Genomic DNA, 15498 nt, shown 5'->3' on the forward strand with positions numbered 1-15498 from the left:
AGCCTTTATTGCGCCTTAATATTTGAAATTACCGCCAATAATAATCCGGCAATAAATATGAGCATCACTGCGACTCTACAATGTTAATTTATGGAGAGCTAATAAAATTAAGAGCTTCAGGTCGAGGTTTGACGTGTAATCCTGAGAGCCTGCTCAAGTTTTCTAAATCTGGATCAGCGCATCCAAATATTGACCATCCAGAATTTGAGATTGTAATAATGAGATCTGACATTCTTTCCAGGACGTGTCACGAACATGTGCATCTGTTAAATTGCGCAACAAGAAAAACAAAGCGGGAGAAATGTGCAACGCGCGAAAACTACAATGGGCCGTTTTTCAGGGACATTAATAACAAAGATCGTGGAAAGACGGTTTTATTTAAAACAAATTGATGTTTCGATCGGTGCAAGCAAGCTTTATTTGCTTTAATAAAAGTGTTATTGCGATTTTTATTGACTTGCAACTTTAAAATTAACGGCAACTTTTATTTCTGGCGGGTTTAATTAAAAGCTGTTGGAAGTTTAGACGCGCTGATGGCAGGTGGACAACCAGAAGATTCACAAAAAGAGACAAGTTTCCCTGTCGTGTACCGAGAGAGGCGCAACTTCAATTTAAAAAATTTCTTGTGCACTTATTGCAACCTAAACACCCAAGGAACAACCTGAAGTCTAAATATTTTAAACCTGAGCCTATCATTACGCAATTCGAATTAACCTAAACCTAGTACTGAGACTATAAGATGGAGGTTTTATACGAAAATTTTATTTATTTGCTAAAGATAACTTAAGTAAAAAAAGTTGTATCTAAGAACAGCCTGAAACCTAAATATATTAAATTTAAATCTATTTAAACATTTAATTATGCAATTCGAATAATCCTAAATCTAAAACTGAGACTCAGAAGCAAGTTTTATACGAAAGTCGTGGTTATTCCTAAACCTACAAGGTAACCTAAATTAAACAAAGTTGTGCATTTATTGCAACCTAAACATGTTTAATTTGAGTCTTTATCTAGACATTTAATCACACAATTCGAATAAACCTAAACCTAAGACGGAGTGACTCGGAGTGATGGAGGTTTTATACGAAAGTCGAAATGATTATCAAACCTAAAAGTTTTAAGAAAAGCCTAAGAAAAATCAATTTCTTATCCAAAACTGTAAACCTTAAAATGAAATCCTGGATTTAGAAGCCTGACAGCCACATTTTAGTGCTTTGAGGATGTAGAAAAATTATAAATATTCCTAAACCTAAACGTCTGTTTTTGCTGTTAATTTTACTACGTCTGTCAAGGCTTCAAAATTTGCAATAGGTTGGTACGCTTGTTAATGAAGTATGTAACCTAATTTCTTAGTTCCTTAGTTCGAATAAACCTAAAACTGAAAAAATATACCTTAAACTTAAATTTTTTAGATAATTACAAAACCTAAAAGTCTGTTTTCCGCTGTTAATTTAACGCAACCTAAAAACAACAGGTTTTAAAATGCGTAATCTAAAATTGAAAGAAAATGAACCTGAAATTCTGAATTTTCAAACCTGAGAAGTTAATTTTTTGAGCTGCGAAATACTTAAAAAATTGTTGTAGTTAGTTATTAGAACTACTATGTAAACCTAAAAGGGGGGGTTTTCGCCTAGGTTTAATGCAACCTATACACAATATTCAAAGAGGCTTTAAAATTTGCAATAGGTTGGTAAAACTGCTCATGAAGTTAAAAAAAATCTGAATATCTTTACCAATTTTAACATTTTTATGTTATTTTATACTTAAAAAGGGCCTGAGTCTGAACTGAAGTCATTTATAGTTAAATCTAAAGGCCCATAAAAATAAAATTATTGTTAGTTATGAACTTTGACAAGTTTAATTTAAGTTTATCAGTTTAACAGCGCCTCGCTGGTTTTTACTGCGGCCAGATTTAAACAAATAGCAGTAAACAACGGTTTTTGCGAACTGTAAAATCGCGATGATCCTGTTCCGGCAAAAACATTTTTCTTTGTTCCTGTAATTCGTTGTAATTGGAGCCAAATCCTGGAATAATTCAAACCAATGAGCAATCATTTATTGGCAATTCTCTTTCTGGAAGAAATTCAGCCAACAAAGTTTTCTAGGTCATAAAGAGCCCTCTTTTTATTAAAAGTAATCTCGGATTAAAGCCGTTGAAAATGTGCCCGCTTTTAAAACGGCAAATCCGAGAGTGTGGAGCATTAGAATAATATGATTTGTAAGTACATGAATATTTTCTTTTAGTGTGGAAATTGGCTCTCGCTTACGTCTTTGCTATCAATTTCTGTTTTTCACGGCTTATTTAACGTCGTCAACGCTTTGATTCTTCACCCTCTAAAATCTTAATGCTTCGGAAATGTACATTTTTGAGATAATAGCGATGTGAATTATAATTTCTATTAGAGACGGATCATTAATCAAGCATTATTTTTCAGCAACGGCTTAAACTGTAATAAATCATTGGATTTTTGGATTATTTGTGATGTTTTTGCAGAAACTTTGCGTTTGTTAAGATGGCAAGTTTGCGAGCTTTTGTTTTTTTCCGCAGCCATGGACCTCAACAGCTCTCTGGATTACGACTTCACAACCATCGACCCGGACAAAGCCTACACGCCGTACGACCAACGTCCAGAAACTTACATAGTCCCACTGGTCTTCTTCATCATCTTCGTCGTCGGCGTCCTGGGCAATGGAACTTTGGTCGTTATTTTTCTCCGGCACAGAGCGATGAGGAACGTCCCTAATACGTAAGACCATTTGCATGTCATTAAGCCTTATCGCGGCCCGATTTAAACCATCCCAAATTCGCATGACAAGCTCCGACGACCCAAGTTGAAACGTACGGAAGCGCAGAGGGGTAACATACTTTTTTAAACTAAAAATTGAATTCAGTTCTCAAATGCGGATGAAAAATGACCGTTTTCTTTCATTTTTGGCCGTATTAGGGTGGCGCCATCTATCGTTAATGTTTTAAATTACATCAAGATACCGACATTACCATCAACAAACTGCTGTAAAGTGCAACAAAAACGTGTTGAATTATTGAAAATGTAAATGTCTTGCAGTGCTGCTACAACAACATCAAATAGCATATCAAACCCAATTCATACAAATTTTGAAGCTATACATGCCGAAACTGCAAATGAAAATAAAAAAAATAAAAAATGATTAAATCACTAAATCATAAATAAAAATTAATTAACTTGTAAATTTAATGATGACGCCTAAAAAAGTGCCATTTTGCCCTCGGCCATTAAAAAAAGGCTCGGCCAAAAAAGAAACACTTTTTGGCCTTGGTACACAAATAACTATTCTGACAGTGCGACTTAAAAAAAAAAGTGTGTTGCCCCTCTACACTTCCGTAGAAACGGCTTTTTCTCGGCCGAAAATGATTAGGAAAGCTCGTAAATTAAGTGGCGATTGCGTGTAATTAAAATTCTCTTAGAGTAGTGGAAATGAAAAACTCGCTAAGAGGACACGTTCGTGCCGAGGATTACTTGATTTTGTGCAATTACCTGTAGCAATTAAAAGTTTTGATGAAATAATTATCTCAGAAAAGTTAACATCAATGCGCTCTTGATTATTGGGGAGGTATTTCAAAGTTACAAGTTCAAATGTCGAGAAAATTATTTACAGAATACAGGCAGTGAGAACGGGGTTTTATTACGGCTCTGTGAACTATAATAATGAAAAAAACTTGGTTATGAAATTTCTTTATAAATGTCTCTTTGCTTTTAGTCTCGACGAGATTATTTGCGGTCTCGCATAAAAAGCGGAGGTCAGCGTTCCCTCGACGAATTCTCGCCCAATTAAAGTGCAGGAATACTTTAGAGTACCTATAAACCTCATAACTTCATAACGCAATCAATGGAGATGCTCTCAGGGCTACTGCATTAGTGGCGATAACAAAGAATTTTATTTTACAGCCCTGTAGCACTAAAGCTCCATTTAAAGAGTTGGCAGTATTTTTTCCTGTTTCCCGGAATAAAATTTAATTCGTAGATGTCGACCTGTAATAAAATTCCAATTGAAAACCTAAGAAAACAGCGCCAATTTGTTGAAGTTGGTCCGTTTCAATGTTGATTTTAATGTATGCATCAGATTTATGCAAATCTTGTTTCCTCGGCGCCGGCAGTAACAAAGGGTCGATTTGACGTGCATGTAATAACCTCCGTTCAAAGACTAATTTGTTTTGCTAAACTCGCCATGTTTCGTTGTAGATACATCTTTTCGTTGGCGTTGGCCGACCTCTTGGTTATCATCACGTGCGTGCCCTTCACGTCCATCCTCTACACGTTGGAGTCTTGGCCCTGGGGCGTGGTGATGTGCAAAGTTTCGGAAACTTCCAGAGACATCAGCATTGGTGTGTCGGTATTTACTCTAACTGCGCTATCGGCGGAGAGGTATTGTGCAATCGTCAATCCGCTAAGAAGGCTACAAGTAAGTGCAACAAAGTGCAGTTTAGACTCGGCCTTTATCGTCGGTGTTATTGCAAAACCGAACTATAGCTGCGAGGAGAGAGCTTTCGCGAAGTGGCCGATAAACGTAAAGCTGTCGTAATTGACTTGGCAAAGCAAATAAGTCGCTGTTTAGATTCGAGAGTTTTGCTTGATTTGCAAATATTATGTCGCTGGTGGTTCCAATGGCAAAAATACGTATTATGAAAATTGTACCTTAGCAAATTTGCCACAAAAAAGATCTCGGAATTTTTTTCGTACGAGTTACCATTTTTGAGATATGAAAGTATTTTTCAAAATTTCAAGAATTTTATTCTTTTGTGCACCACAGTCGAAACATTGAATTTAGTGCCTTTTTTACATTGAGAAAGCATTGAGTGAACTTAACCCACGAAATTTTCCCGCAACTTATGAAATTAATCTTGTGCTAATTCTTTTTTATTTCACTTATTTTCTTCAAAAACTTCTTCTAGTTTTTTAAAGTCCTCAAAAGAACAGGATGGATTTTATGTATATCTTTATTAAAATCGTACAATTTAGGCTCATTTATCTAAGATTCAGTTAAGTTGAACCGCATACTGTTGAAGAATAAAACTTAATTTTTTCGCGCAAAATTACAACTATAACTCTTACCACCATTAAAACAATTACTTTTCACTAGTTTATTTGAAATAATTGAGGACACTCATTTTAGTCTTCATGTCTGTCTTCAGCAATCAGCAATAATAAAATTGGTCATTACCAATATTTAAAATTTTTAACCATTTTGTCAATGTAAAATCCTTTAGAGTTCTTAAAAGCAAAAATAGTTTTGACGATAAATTTCGTCGACAAATTTCATTGATTTAAGTGTTTAAATTGTCGAGGTTACGTAATTTTCGAGAAAATAGTGCCATTTTTCATTCTTCCGAAGAACAAAAATTTCTAAAATTGTTCTTTCTTGCATTAATATTTTGGCATTTAGCACAGTTAATAAACGTGTCTCAAGTAATAACAGCTTTAATTTTGATTATCTTGGCGTTCAAATTACCAAATTTACGAAATTTTGTAATAAATAGAAGAAAATTTTGGTTTATCCTCTCAATAAAAATTTCGAAAATTTCTCCTTTTTGCTCTTCAATTTTTGAGATTTGGTAAAGTTAATAAGTGTGTTGTGAATTATAGTGTGGACAATTTTTTTTGTTTTAGCGTTTAAACTGTCAAAGTTACGCAATTTTTTAGACAATGCTAACTTTTTTTTATCTTCCTAAGAGTTCTAAATTTGCTCTTTCGTGTTCTAATATTTTAATAAACATGATAAAAGTAGTAAATAGTCCAGTTTTTATTGTATTGGCGTTAAAACTGTCAAAAATACGGAAATCAATAGAAAAAAAGAGATAAATTTTGGTCTATATTGTCAATAAATATTTCTAAAATTGCTTTTTTTTGCTCTAATATTTTGGTATTTGGCACAATTAATAAACGTGTCAAAACTAGTAACTATAATTCAATTTTGATTGCCTTGGTGTAAAACTACCAAAATTACGAAAAAATAGTAAATTACTTATTGATTATTTATTGAGTTTCTGAATTTTAACCTGACCTCACAACCTGTAATTCACATCTATTATATTTAGGTACAGATATTGTTGGCCGCAAAGGACAATTCAATTATATTGATACATTGATACACGAATCGTAAAATTCGTAATGGTAAAATTGACCAAGAACTTGACAGGAAACGGGTGACAGCCAGACTAATTAGTTCTGCCAATTCTTAAAAAACAAAATTTCCTACTTTGAGTTATAGATACCTATAAACGACTCCAAATTGAGTACTTTAATGGACCTATTAAAGCGGCAAATTCAAAAAAAGTACAATCTTTATAATAAATGTTTTGCAAAGAATTTTTTCTTTGACATTTACCATGGCGTAACTTTTTTAGCAGCACACCTATCGATGGGGTCTTTTGACAATTTGTTTAGAACAATAAAATGAAGGTCCACACAAAATCAATTATTCAATTCATGTTCATTTCGCCTGGACTAAATATGAGTTTCCTGATTTTAGACCAAACCATTAACTGTCATCAGCGCAGGAATGATTTGGCTCCTGGCGACAGTTTTGGCAATTCCAGACGCCGTTTGCTCCAGAGTGACACAAGTCTACTTAAACGGAACAACAGTACCGTAAGTAACTTAAGTTAAAGTAAACGTAAATCAGGTGTTCACATTATACCATATAGCCGGAAATTGGATGTAATTTAACGGAAACGAGTAACGTGCCGGGCTTGATAAGGGTTGAGAACCGGGGGATGAGGTTACATCTTCAATTATTGTTTTTGCGAGTGCAAAAAACGCGAGTGAATATTTTACAAGAGGTTCTTCATAATTAAGATAATTGCAGCTGGGGAAATCTTCCACATGTGAGTTGTTTTTCTTAGTTTTCGAGTCCACTAGACTAAAAACTCCATTGTGTCATTGCAACTTCCATCAATAATATTGTATTCCGCGTCTGGTTAAGGCAGATGTCACCTCACGCGGTTTAAACTCGCACTAATTGGAATAAGAGAAACAATGTTTCCTCACCCTTATTTCGGGGGAAATTACTAAAAAATATTTCTTTGTTTCAGGAACAAAACGATAGCGATTTGCACTCCATTCCCGGATATTTCCAACGAAAACACTTACAAACAATACAGTGTGGCTTTAAAAGCACTGATTTATTACATCATTCCATTGGTGATAATTACGTGTTTTTACTTCTTGATGGCGATCCGCTTACATGCGAGTGCTAATGATATGCCGGGCGAAGTGCGAGGAGCGCAGAGTGTCGCCCAGGCCAAAGCAAGGAGACACGTCGCTCGAATGGTTCTCATCTTCGTTTTTTGTAAGTGTTAATTGAAAAACCGCTGCTGCAACAACCCTAGGGCAAATTATGGAAATTGTTTGCTTTATAAAATTTATTAATTTAGTCGATGCACGAATCAACCGTCCCACTAAATTACATGCGATCAACGACAACTTCTCTCCAACTTTCCTCTCTTATCATGAAGCGAACTGAAATTAACAACTTTCTTATCTCAAATTTACCAACTTCCAAACTGTGTAATAATTCAATTTTGCGATACACGCGTCATTTGCTTTAATTGTCTTTATTTTTTCAAGGTGGCCTGAAATAACAGTCGTATTTATGTTCGATGGGAAACAAGCGAGTTCTGGGAGTGTCTGATCTTTTCGTGCCATTACGGTGTTTTACGGTGTCTGCACTGTATTGACGTCGAATCATTATCCCGTAACTAAAGTAGAAATGGTGTATTTATGTTGGTAATAATGGCGAAATGAAGCCATTACACGAAGCAAAGGAAATCGGAAATAAGTTTGACGAATTTTTAATAAAAAAAAAAAAAAGTGTAAAAATGGTGGAGGCGCCGGGAAGTATTTGCCTAACCGAAATGAGAGACATAAAGTCGTAGATCGACCAGCATCAGTGTTAAAAATATTGCGTAAAATGCTGATACCGAACGTTTTTACATTTGCCCTCAAGTTGTTAGAATTTTATGTAGTTTTTGAACCCCCCATTTTCCATGTTTTTATGACCGCCTTTTTATGGACTCAAAAATAAAAATCCGCCCCAAAAACTCGCTTATTTCAATTGGAGTCATTTTTTAATTCGCGTTGTACCAAAATAAAACAACTTTGTCATAAACCCACTTATTCCAACAACAATAAATGATTTTGTACGAATCGTAAATTAATCTCATATTAATTTATGATGGCACTAAATTTTATCGCTCGCTTTTACCGACTGCTTTTATTCCACTAACAGCTGTCATTGAAAAACAACTTATTAAATTCCATTAAGAGCGCATTTTCTTTCAGTGTTTTTCATCTGCTTTCTCCCGCAACACGTCTTCATGGTGTGGTTTCATTTCAACCCGAATTCTGTGGATGATTACAATGACTGGTGGCACGCCGTTAAGATTATCGGATTTTGTCTGAGGTGAATTGCGAAATTTTCGTACGATTCGAAATGCAGTGGCGTCTCGTCGTTGTGCTATTTATTATTGATTGTTCCAGTTTCCTCAATTCCTGCGTCAATCCCATCGCTTTGTATTGCGTCAGTGGCGTTTTTCGGGCGCACTTTAATCGCTATTTGTGCTGTCAAGATCCTAGATGGCCCCGAAATGCAACGAAAGCGGGAAATTGCGAAACGAGCTTTAATTCCACCTTTAGGAAGCAAACACAGGTGAGAAAATAACAAAATCGACGCGTTTCTATACTTTTTATTCAAGTTTTTTATTTGGGTTGCAATAAACCACTCAAAAACCAGAAAGAAATGCACACTTTTAAATAGCAACGTCGAGTTTCTGTCCGTTTGAAACGTAAAGAATTTAGAGCGAAATCTAGAAACTTTTGCAATAAGAAAGAGTGCTTTGAAAATGGCGATCAAGCGAATTTACCGATTTACAAGAGATTTGAAAGAGATAAGTTAGGTACCTGTAATGGATACTTGTCAATTTGATTAATAGATGGCTCCACTAGCAACTGCCAAGTTTTTTAATATAATAATGAAAAACATAATATTATGTGCTCCTCGCATTAAATTTAATCTTGGCGAAATCCTCGGAGCTTCCCGAACAGAAAACAAAGTTGAAACTGTTGAAATTGGAAACCTCTTAAAATGCAGACTGAAATTAACCTCAGCGAAACTCATTTACCCAAACCGAAAGTTGAAATAAATGTAACTTTTCGGTGAAAATAAACGTTTCTCTGTGGCAATATGCCAGCCCTAATAAAAATATACAGCCCCCAGTCATCATTAGTTTACGTGCTGGCGCTTTTATTGCAGGGCACCACCATCGAGAACCAGAGCATCTACCGGAAAAACACCCTCGCTAAACGGAACATCCAAGAATCGAACTTGATAAATCTAGACGCCTCAAATAAAAATGAAATAGGGATGAAAAATTCCTTGATACTGCGATCGGAAATGCAACTAGACAGGGGCGGATTCTGTAGCTGAGGAAGGAAGACGTTGAATGGAAAAGAAGTGGCGTTCGATGCCAGCGCGGTTTAAAAACCCCCAGGAAAGTAAATGCGGTGAGTAAACCACCCTTGCAGGTGTTAAACCAAAGACGAGCAATTAAAACAGGAAGATTCCGGACTTTACGAGTCTTTCCTTGCAGGGTCTCCAGTGATACTTTGAGCTTTTTACTGTTGGTCGTGTAGTCGCAGGGTCCAAAATTTCTCCCCGGACTCTATCATAGAATTAATCACCCGATGTGACTTTTATCTGACGTTTGATGGTCTCTTTTCAATTATTTCTTGCGACAAAGTAGCAATTTATATGCGAGAAAACGCTGTCACTGATTACTTCTTTCTTTATCCGCCAAGTTGTCAAACGTCAAGGGGAAAACGCATAAAGCTTCACACTTAGTGTTAGTAGATAAGTTTTTGTTCCACATATCAGTTACATATCTTTTGTGGACCTCGAAAATTTGAGGATTTCATCGCATGTTTATGGAACAACCTGGATCAGTATTATGTGAACCGTCCCATCCTCATTTTCTTCTCAATGTAATGTGTACATATTGATAATCATCTTACTTAAGATAAGTACATGTATATTTTTTGTAAAGTCTCTCAACAATCTAATAAATGTGACTCTTCCAACGCTGGAGTTTCATATTCAAAACCAATACAATCCGGGGCACACGTAATGAATTTTGATGCCACACGTAATTTGGGAGCGCGACGATCATATAAGACTACAAAGTTTTTCTCGAATTTTATTATACGCCCGCTTCCAACCTGTCGCAAATTGTTTGTATAATTGATTACGTGTTGGGTGACGTGCAATTGGAACAATTAATTCAGGCAGAGACGGGTATTTACGAATTAAACTAATTAATGACAATAGCTCAAAAACAAACGATTGACGGTTCACGTTATCCATATCTTACTCCAAGGTGTTTATAAATGTTTCTAGCATCAAGGGTGGCTATGAAATGTCAAAGAAATTTGCCGCTCATTATAAATGTTTAGATTTTTCAACTGACATTTGTAGTTAACCTCAATCACAGAGCAAAGTAAGAAAAGACAAAAGGGCGTGGTTTTGAAACAATAGGGTGTGTCTTAAAGAAGAAGAGGCGTGTCTTGGAGAAAGGAGGGCGTTGTTTTAAAGCAATAGGGCGAGTTTTAAAGAAAAAGGGGCGTGATTTTTTTTTAATAGGAGGATTGGTTTTGTGACAAAAGGTAGGTGTTTTAGGGAAGGGGGCGTGTCTTGGAGGAAAGGAGGCGTGTTTTGGACAAGCGGGGACGTGGTATAAAGGAAAAGCGTGTTTTGGAGGAAAAGGGCGGAGTTCTTTTTGAGAAAAGAGGGCGTGGCTTGGAGACAGAAGGGCGTGGTTTTGAAGCAATAGAGCATGTCTTAGTGAAAAAGGGGCTTGATTTTTTGGAATGAGAGGCGTGGTTTTGTGACAAAGGGGCGTGTTTTAGAGAAGAGGGGGCGCGTCTAGGAGAAAAGGAGGCGTGGTTTTGTGACCAAATGGGCGTGCCTTGGAGAAAAGGGGCGTGGTTTAGCGACAAAAGAGGCGTGCTTTAGGAAAGAGGGGACGCGTCTTGGAGGGAAGGAGGCGTGGTTTAGTGACAAAAAGGGGCGTGTTTTGGGAAGAGGGGCGTGGTTTGGAGCGAAAAGGCGTGGTTTTGTGACAAAGGGGCGTGTTTTAGAGAAGAGGGGGCGTCTAGGAGAAAAGGACGCGTGGTTTAGCGACAAAAGAGGCGTGTTTAGGAAAGAGGGGGGCGTCTTGGAGGGAAGGAGGCGTGGTTTAGTGACAAAAGGGGCGTGTTTTGGGAAGAGTGGGCGTGTCTTGAAGGAAAGGAGGCGTGGTTTTGCGACAAAATGGGCGTGTTTTAGATAAGAGGGGGCGTGTCTTGGAGACAAGAGGCGTGGTTTTGTGGCAAATGGGCGTGTTTTAGAGAAGAGTGGGCGTGTCTTGGAGGAAAGGAGGCGTGGTTTAGTGACAAAATGGGCGTGTCTTAGGAAAAAGAGGCGTGATTTTGTGACAAAGGGGCGTGTTTTAGGGAAGAGTGGGCGTGTCTTGAAGGAAAGGAGGCGTGGTTTTGTGACAAATGGGCGTGCCTTGGAGAAAAGGGGCGTGGTTTAGCGACAAAAGAGGCGTGCTTTAGGAAAGAGGGGACGCGTCTTGGAGGGAAGAAGGGGTGGTTAAGTGACAAAAAGGGGCGTGTTTTGGGAAGAGGGGCGTGGTTTGGAGCGAAAAGGCGTGGTTTGTAACAAAGGGGCGTGTTTTAGAGAAGGGGGGCGTCTAGGAGAAAAGGAGGCGTGGTTTTGTGGCAAATGGGCGTGTTATAGAGAAGAGTGGGCGTGTCTTGGAGGAAAGGAGGCGTGGTTTAGTGACAAAATGGGCGTGTCTTAGGAAAAAGAGGCGTGATTTTGTAACAAAGGGGCGTGTTTTAGAGAAGAGGGGGCGTCTAGGAGAAAAGGAGGCGTGGTTTTGTGGCAAATGGGCGTGTTATAGAGAAGAGTGGGCGTGTCTTGGAGGAAAGGAGGCGTGGTTTAGTGACAAAATGGGCGTGTCTTAGGAAAAAGAGGCGTGATTTTGTGACAAAGGGGCGTGTTTTAGAGAAGAGGGGGCGTGTAGGAGAAAAGGAGGCGTGGTTTTGTGACAAATGGGCGTGTTTTAGGGAAGAGTGGGCGTGTCTTGGAGGAAAGGAGGCGTGGTTTAGTGACAAAATGGGCGTGTCTTAGGAAAAAGAGGCGTGATTTTGTGACAAAGGGGCGTGTTTTAGAGAAGAGGGGGCGCCTAGGAGAAAAGGAGGCGTGGTTTTGTGGCAAATGGGCGTGTTTTAGGGAAGAGTGGGCGTGTCTTGAAGGAAAGGAGGCGTGGTTTTGTGGCAAATGGGCGTGTTTTAGAGAAGAGTGGGCGTGTCTTGGAGGAAAGGAGGCGTGGTTTAGTGACAAAATGGGCGTGTCTTAGGAAAAAGAGGCGTGATTTTGTGACAAAGGGGCGTGTTTTAGAGAAGAGGGGGCGTCTAGGAGAAAAGGAGGCGTGGTTTTGTGACAAATGGGCGTGTTTTAGGGAAGAGTGGGCGTGTCTTGAAGGAAAGGAGGCGTGGTTTTGTAACAAACGGGGCATGTTTTGGAGGAGAAGGGCGTGTTTTGGAGGGAAGAAGGCGTGTTTAGACAAGTGGGGGGGCGTGGTTTGGAGCGAAAAAGGCGTGTTCTGGAAAAGAAAGACGTGTCTGGGAGAAAACGGGTCGTTCGTGTTTTGGGGAAAAAAGGCGTATCTTGGAGAAAAGGGGCGTGTCTTAGAGAAGAGAGGGGTTCTGGTGTAAAAGGGGCGTGTCTTGAAGAAGAGGGAGCGTGGTTATCGCGTGGTTATATTCTCAAAACTAAAAGAAATAAATTGAAACGGTTTCCGCCATCGTCTTTCTCGCGCCTTTCTAGATTCTTATCTAGAAAAGCGCGAGAAAGACGATGATTCTTGATGATTCTTGATTCTTATCAAGTCTTATCTCGGTTTTGAAAAATTTGAAAAAATAATTTTTTCGACCAAGGGTGTTTCATAAATGTTTCTATCATCAAGGATGGCTATGAAATGTCAAAGAAATTTGTCGCTCATTATAAATGTGGAATTAGATTTTTAAACTGACATTTGTAGTTAACCTCAATCATAGCGCAAAGTGTAAGTTTTGAGAAGAAAACTGTTCTAGTTGTGGTTTGAAACCTGAAAATCCAAAATTTGAACACAAAATCGTAACTGAAACGTCATTCACGTAAGAAACATTATAAATAATTTTCAAATAGTTATCTTCACTATGAAAAAAACAAAGCGGCAAAGTAGTGCACGACAGGAATTCCGGAGCCATCCTTGATGCTAAAAACATTTATAAACACCTCGTATATGCTTATCAATTTTGCGAACAGAATAAAAAAAGTGTCGAATTTGTTACCATTTCCAAGCAGTGTAAATTACCTCAATCCGTGTAAATTGGAATTAAATTCCTTGTTTGAACGTGCCGATCTCGTTAACATTCCATCGAAACGTGAAAAAATTAAAACGGCTACATTACATTTCCACAGTTCCATTATCCAAATTTATTCAAATCTAACCAGAGAGGGAAAAATTTACATTAAATTTTAGAGTAGTAAATACACTCGTTCCAGATTCGGAACTGTTTTATCCACAGTACACGTGTTTGGTGAAAACGTGTCACTTGTAATTAGCAGGGAAAATTTAAAGCGCAACTATAATTAAACAATTTAATACATGACATTTCGCGACCAAATTTGCGAATTGAAGTAATTATTATTAATAATTTAGGAGCGGCCGGAAAATACGATCCGTTTTAATCAAGGTACACGAATTGTAAAATATAATTCTCTCTGTTTTTATTCACACAGTAATTTAATACGTGCGATTTTATGCAGTTTCTGGCGTCACACCGCCGTCTAACAAAACTAATAACTTGAGCATTTATAGTTGCGCAACGCATGTAAATTCGAGCCACAAGTTCATCGAATCAAACGTAAAACGACAGGTAAAAATCGCTCGTTAGGGCCATTCTGCATCTGTTCTGCACCTGGCTCCGTTTCTCGATAAAGTGGCACACTGCGAATATCACAACTCCAACGTAGGAAAAAATTGTTTTGGTGCACCTGGAGATGCACATGTTGGGCGGGGGGCGACTTTGCTACACCCACAGACAGTTGGCACGGGGTGCATCGGCGAGGGATTTCCCGTGGCTGCCATCTGCAGCTGGTTTACACGAGGAGAATTGCGTACTTCCAAAATGTGAATTTTCAGTTTGCTTCCTTTATCACCTCGTCAGAATTTCGAATGATTTCCCCAACTAATGAAACCACTACAACGAGCGCTAATGAATTCAAAACCAAAACGTTGCACCTGTTGGTCGTGCGCCCCTTTTCCGTCGCCCTCTGCGCTGGTGAAGCGGCCACATAAAAGCACTTATTCCGTACATCTGTCAGTTGGCAGCTGCTGAATTGATTTGAAATAAGAAAGCGGCACCCGCCAGCCACACTCTGATGGCATCGCGTGGTGGCTTAAGCAACGCTCTGTGAGAATTGTGACCGGAAAGAACGCACATTTAGTGCGTAATAAGTGTTGGAACTGGATGGAGTTTCTCAAGCACTGACTTAAGACTTCCATTCGGTGTTGGTGCTTGGTACTCGGCTCGATTTACTGCCGCGAGATGAAGAAGCGCAAAGATGGCAAGGCCAAAAGTGGCCATAAAAGAATACGACATGTTAGGGTAAGTTGGCTATTTTTATTTACACCAAACACTTTTAATTCGTTGTTTTAGAGTCAGGACCGCATTACCGAAATGCTCAAACTCTGCCTCCAGAAAGTCTGCGAACTCCAAGCCGACCTTGAAAGAAACGAACAAGTGCAGGATCCAGAGGCAGCCGGTTATGCAGCTTGTGCGATGGAAACTATACGATTCTTGGCTGCGCAAGGACTGCCGGCCGACCATCCCATGGTCAAAGGGCTCACGGAGAAGCTCCTCCAGGATAAAAATTGATAATCAAACACGGGGTTCACGCGTATTTCTAGTCATTTTAAGGTAAATTAATTTTACAAGACTGCTTTTAGATAGTTAGGATTCTTCGTAACAGTTTGTGTTAAGTGTAAGTCTGGGGGGCCAAAGAATGTTATTATTCATTGGTGTCTCCAATCACGAGGCTAAAATCCCAAAAAAATGTGTAGCTATAATAATACTTAGGTTTTCTAGTCAAATTTTATAACAAATCTAGTCAGACTTTTATTAAATTTATAATAAACGCAAAAGCAGTTTAAATTCGGTTGTGAAGAGTCAAAATCGAGCGCATCGGTGAATTTTGAGTTGCCTATATTCCAGGCGCTCCTTTTTATTCCCCTATCGATCCAGGTATAGATAAACCAAACAAGAGATAAAAATAAAACAATAAGCGACTTTATTATGACTGAAGGAAAATACAAGTGACATTTCAAACAATGCCTAGTCATATTTTAATGCACTGGTAAATAGATAAAATGAC

The 15498-nt window shown here is 38.3% G+C and overlaps 2 protein-coding genes across 3 annotated transcripts in view; both read left to right on the plus strand.

Moving 5' to 3' along the window:
- LOC148172165 (neuropeptide CCHamide-2 receptor-like) overlaps positions 1–10130 on the plus strand; it is a 47871-nt gene extending 37741 nt beyond the window's left edge. For both annotated transcript variants that reach the window (XM_088041423.1, XM_088041424.1), the window contains exons 2-9: positions 2549–2747; positions 4221–4440; positions 6508–6626; positions 7070–7326; positions 8319–8439; positions 8517–8685; positions 9289–9539; positions 9626–10130. In XM_088041423.1, coding sequence (XP_087897549.1) covers positions 2549–2747; positions 4221–4440; positions 6508–6626; positions 7070–7326; positions 8319–8439; positions 8517–8685; positions 9289–9462 — 1259 coding nt within the window. In that variant the 3' untranslated portion in view covers positions 9463–9539; positions 9626–10130. The remainder of the gene's footprint in view (positions 1–2548; positions 2748–4220; positions 4441–6507; positions 6627–7069; positions 7327–8318; positions 8440–8516; positions 8686–9288; positions 9540–9625) is intronic.
- Positions 10131–14468: 4338 nt separating this feature from the next.
- On the plus strand, positions 14469–15279 carry LOC148172166 (uncharacterized). Its single transcript, XM_088041138.1, has 2 exons — positions 14469–14732; positions 14784–15279. Exons 1-2 carry the CDS (start codon positions 14673–14675, stop codon positions 15000–15002), a joined length of 279 nt encoding a protein of 92 aa, XP_087897264.1. The 5' UTR covers positions 14469–14672; the 3' UTR covers positions 15003–15279.
- The last annotated feature ends 219 nt before the right edge of the window (positions 15280–15498 follow it).

Source organism: Gnatocerus cornutus, chromosome 7 (genome assembly GCF_029298725.1).
Source record: "Gnatocerus cornutus isolate USDA-ARS CGAHR chromosome 7, icGnaCorn1.1, whole genome shotgun sequence".
Taxonomy (NCBI): Eukaryota; Metazoa; Arthropoda; class Insecta; order Coleoptera; family Tenebrionidae; genus Gnatocerus; species Gnatocerus cornutus.

Coding starts and splice junctions, on each gene's coding strand:
- LOC148172166 (XM_088041138.1), top strand. CDS start 14,673: ATGAAGAAGCGCAAAGATGGCAAGGCCAAAAGTGGCCATAAAAGAATA. Junction 14,733..14,783: donor AAAGAATACGACATGTTAGG/GTAAGTTGGCTA, acceptor TCGTTGTTTTAG/AGTCAGGACCGCATTACCGA.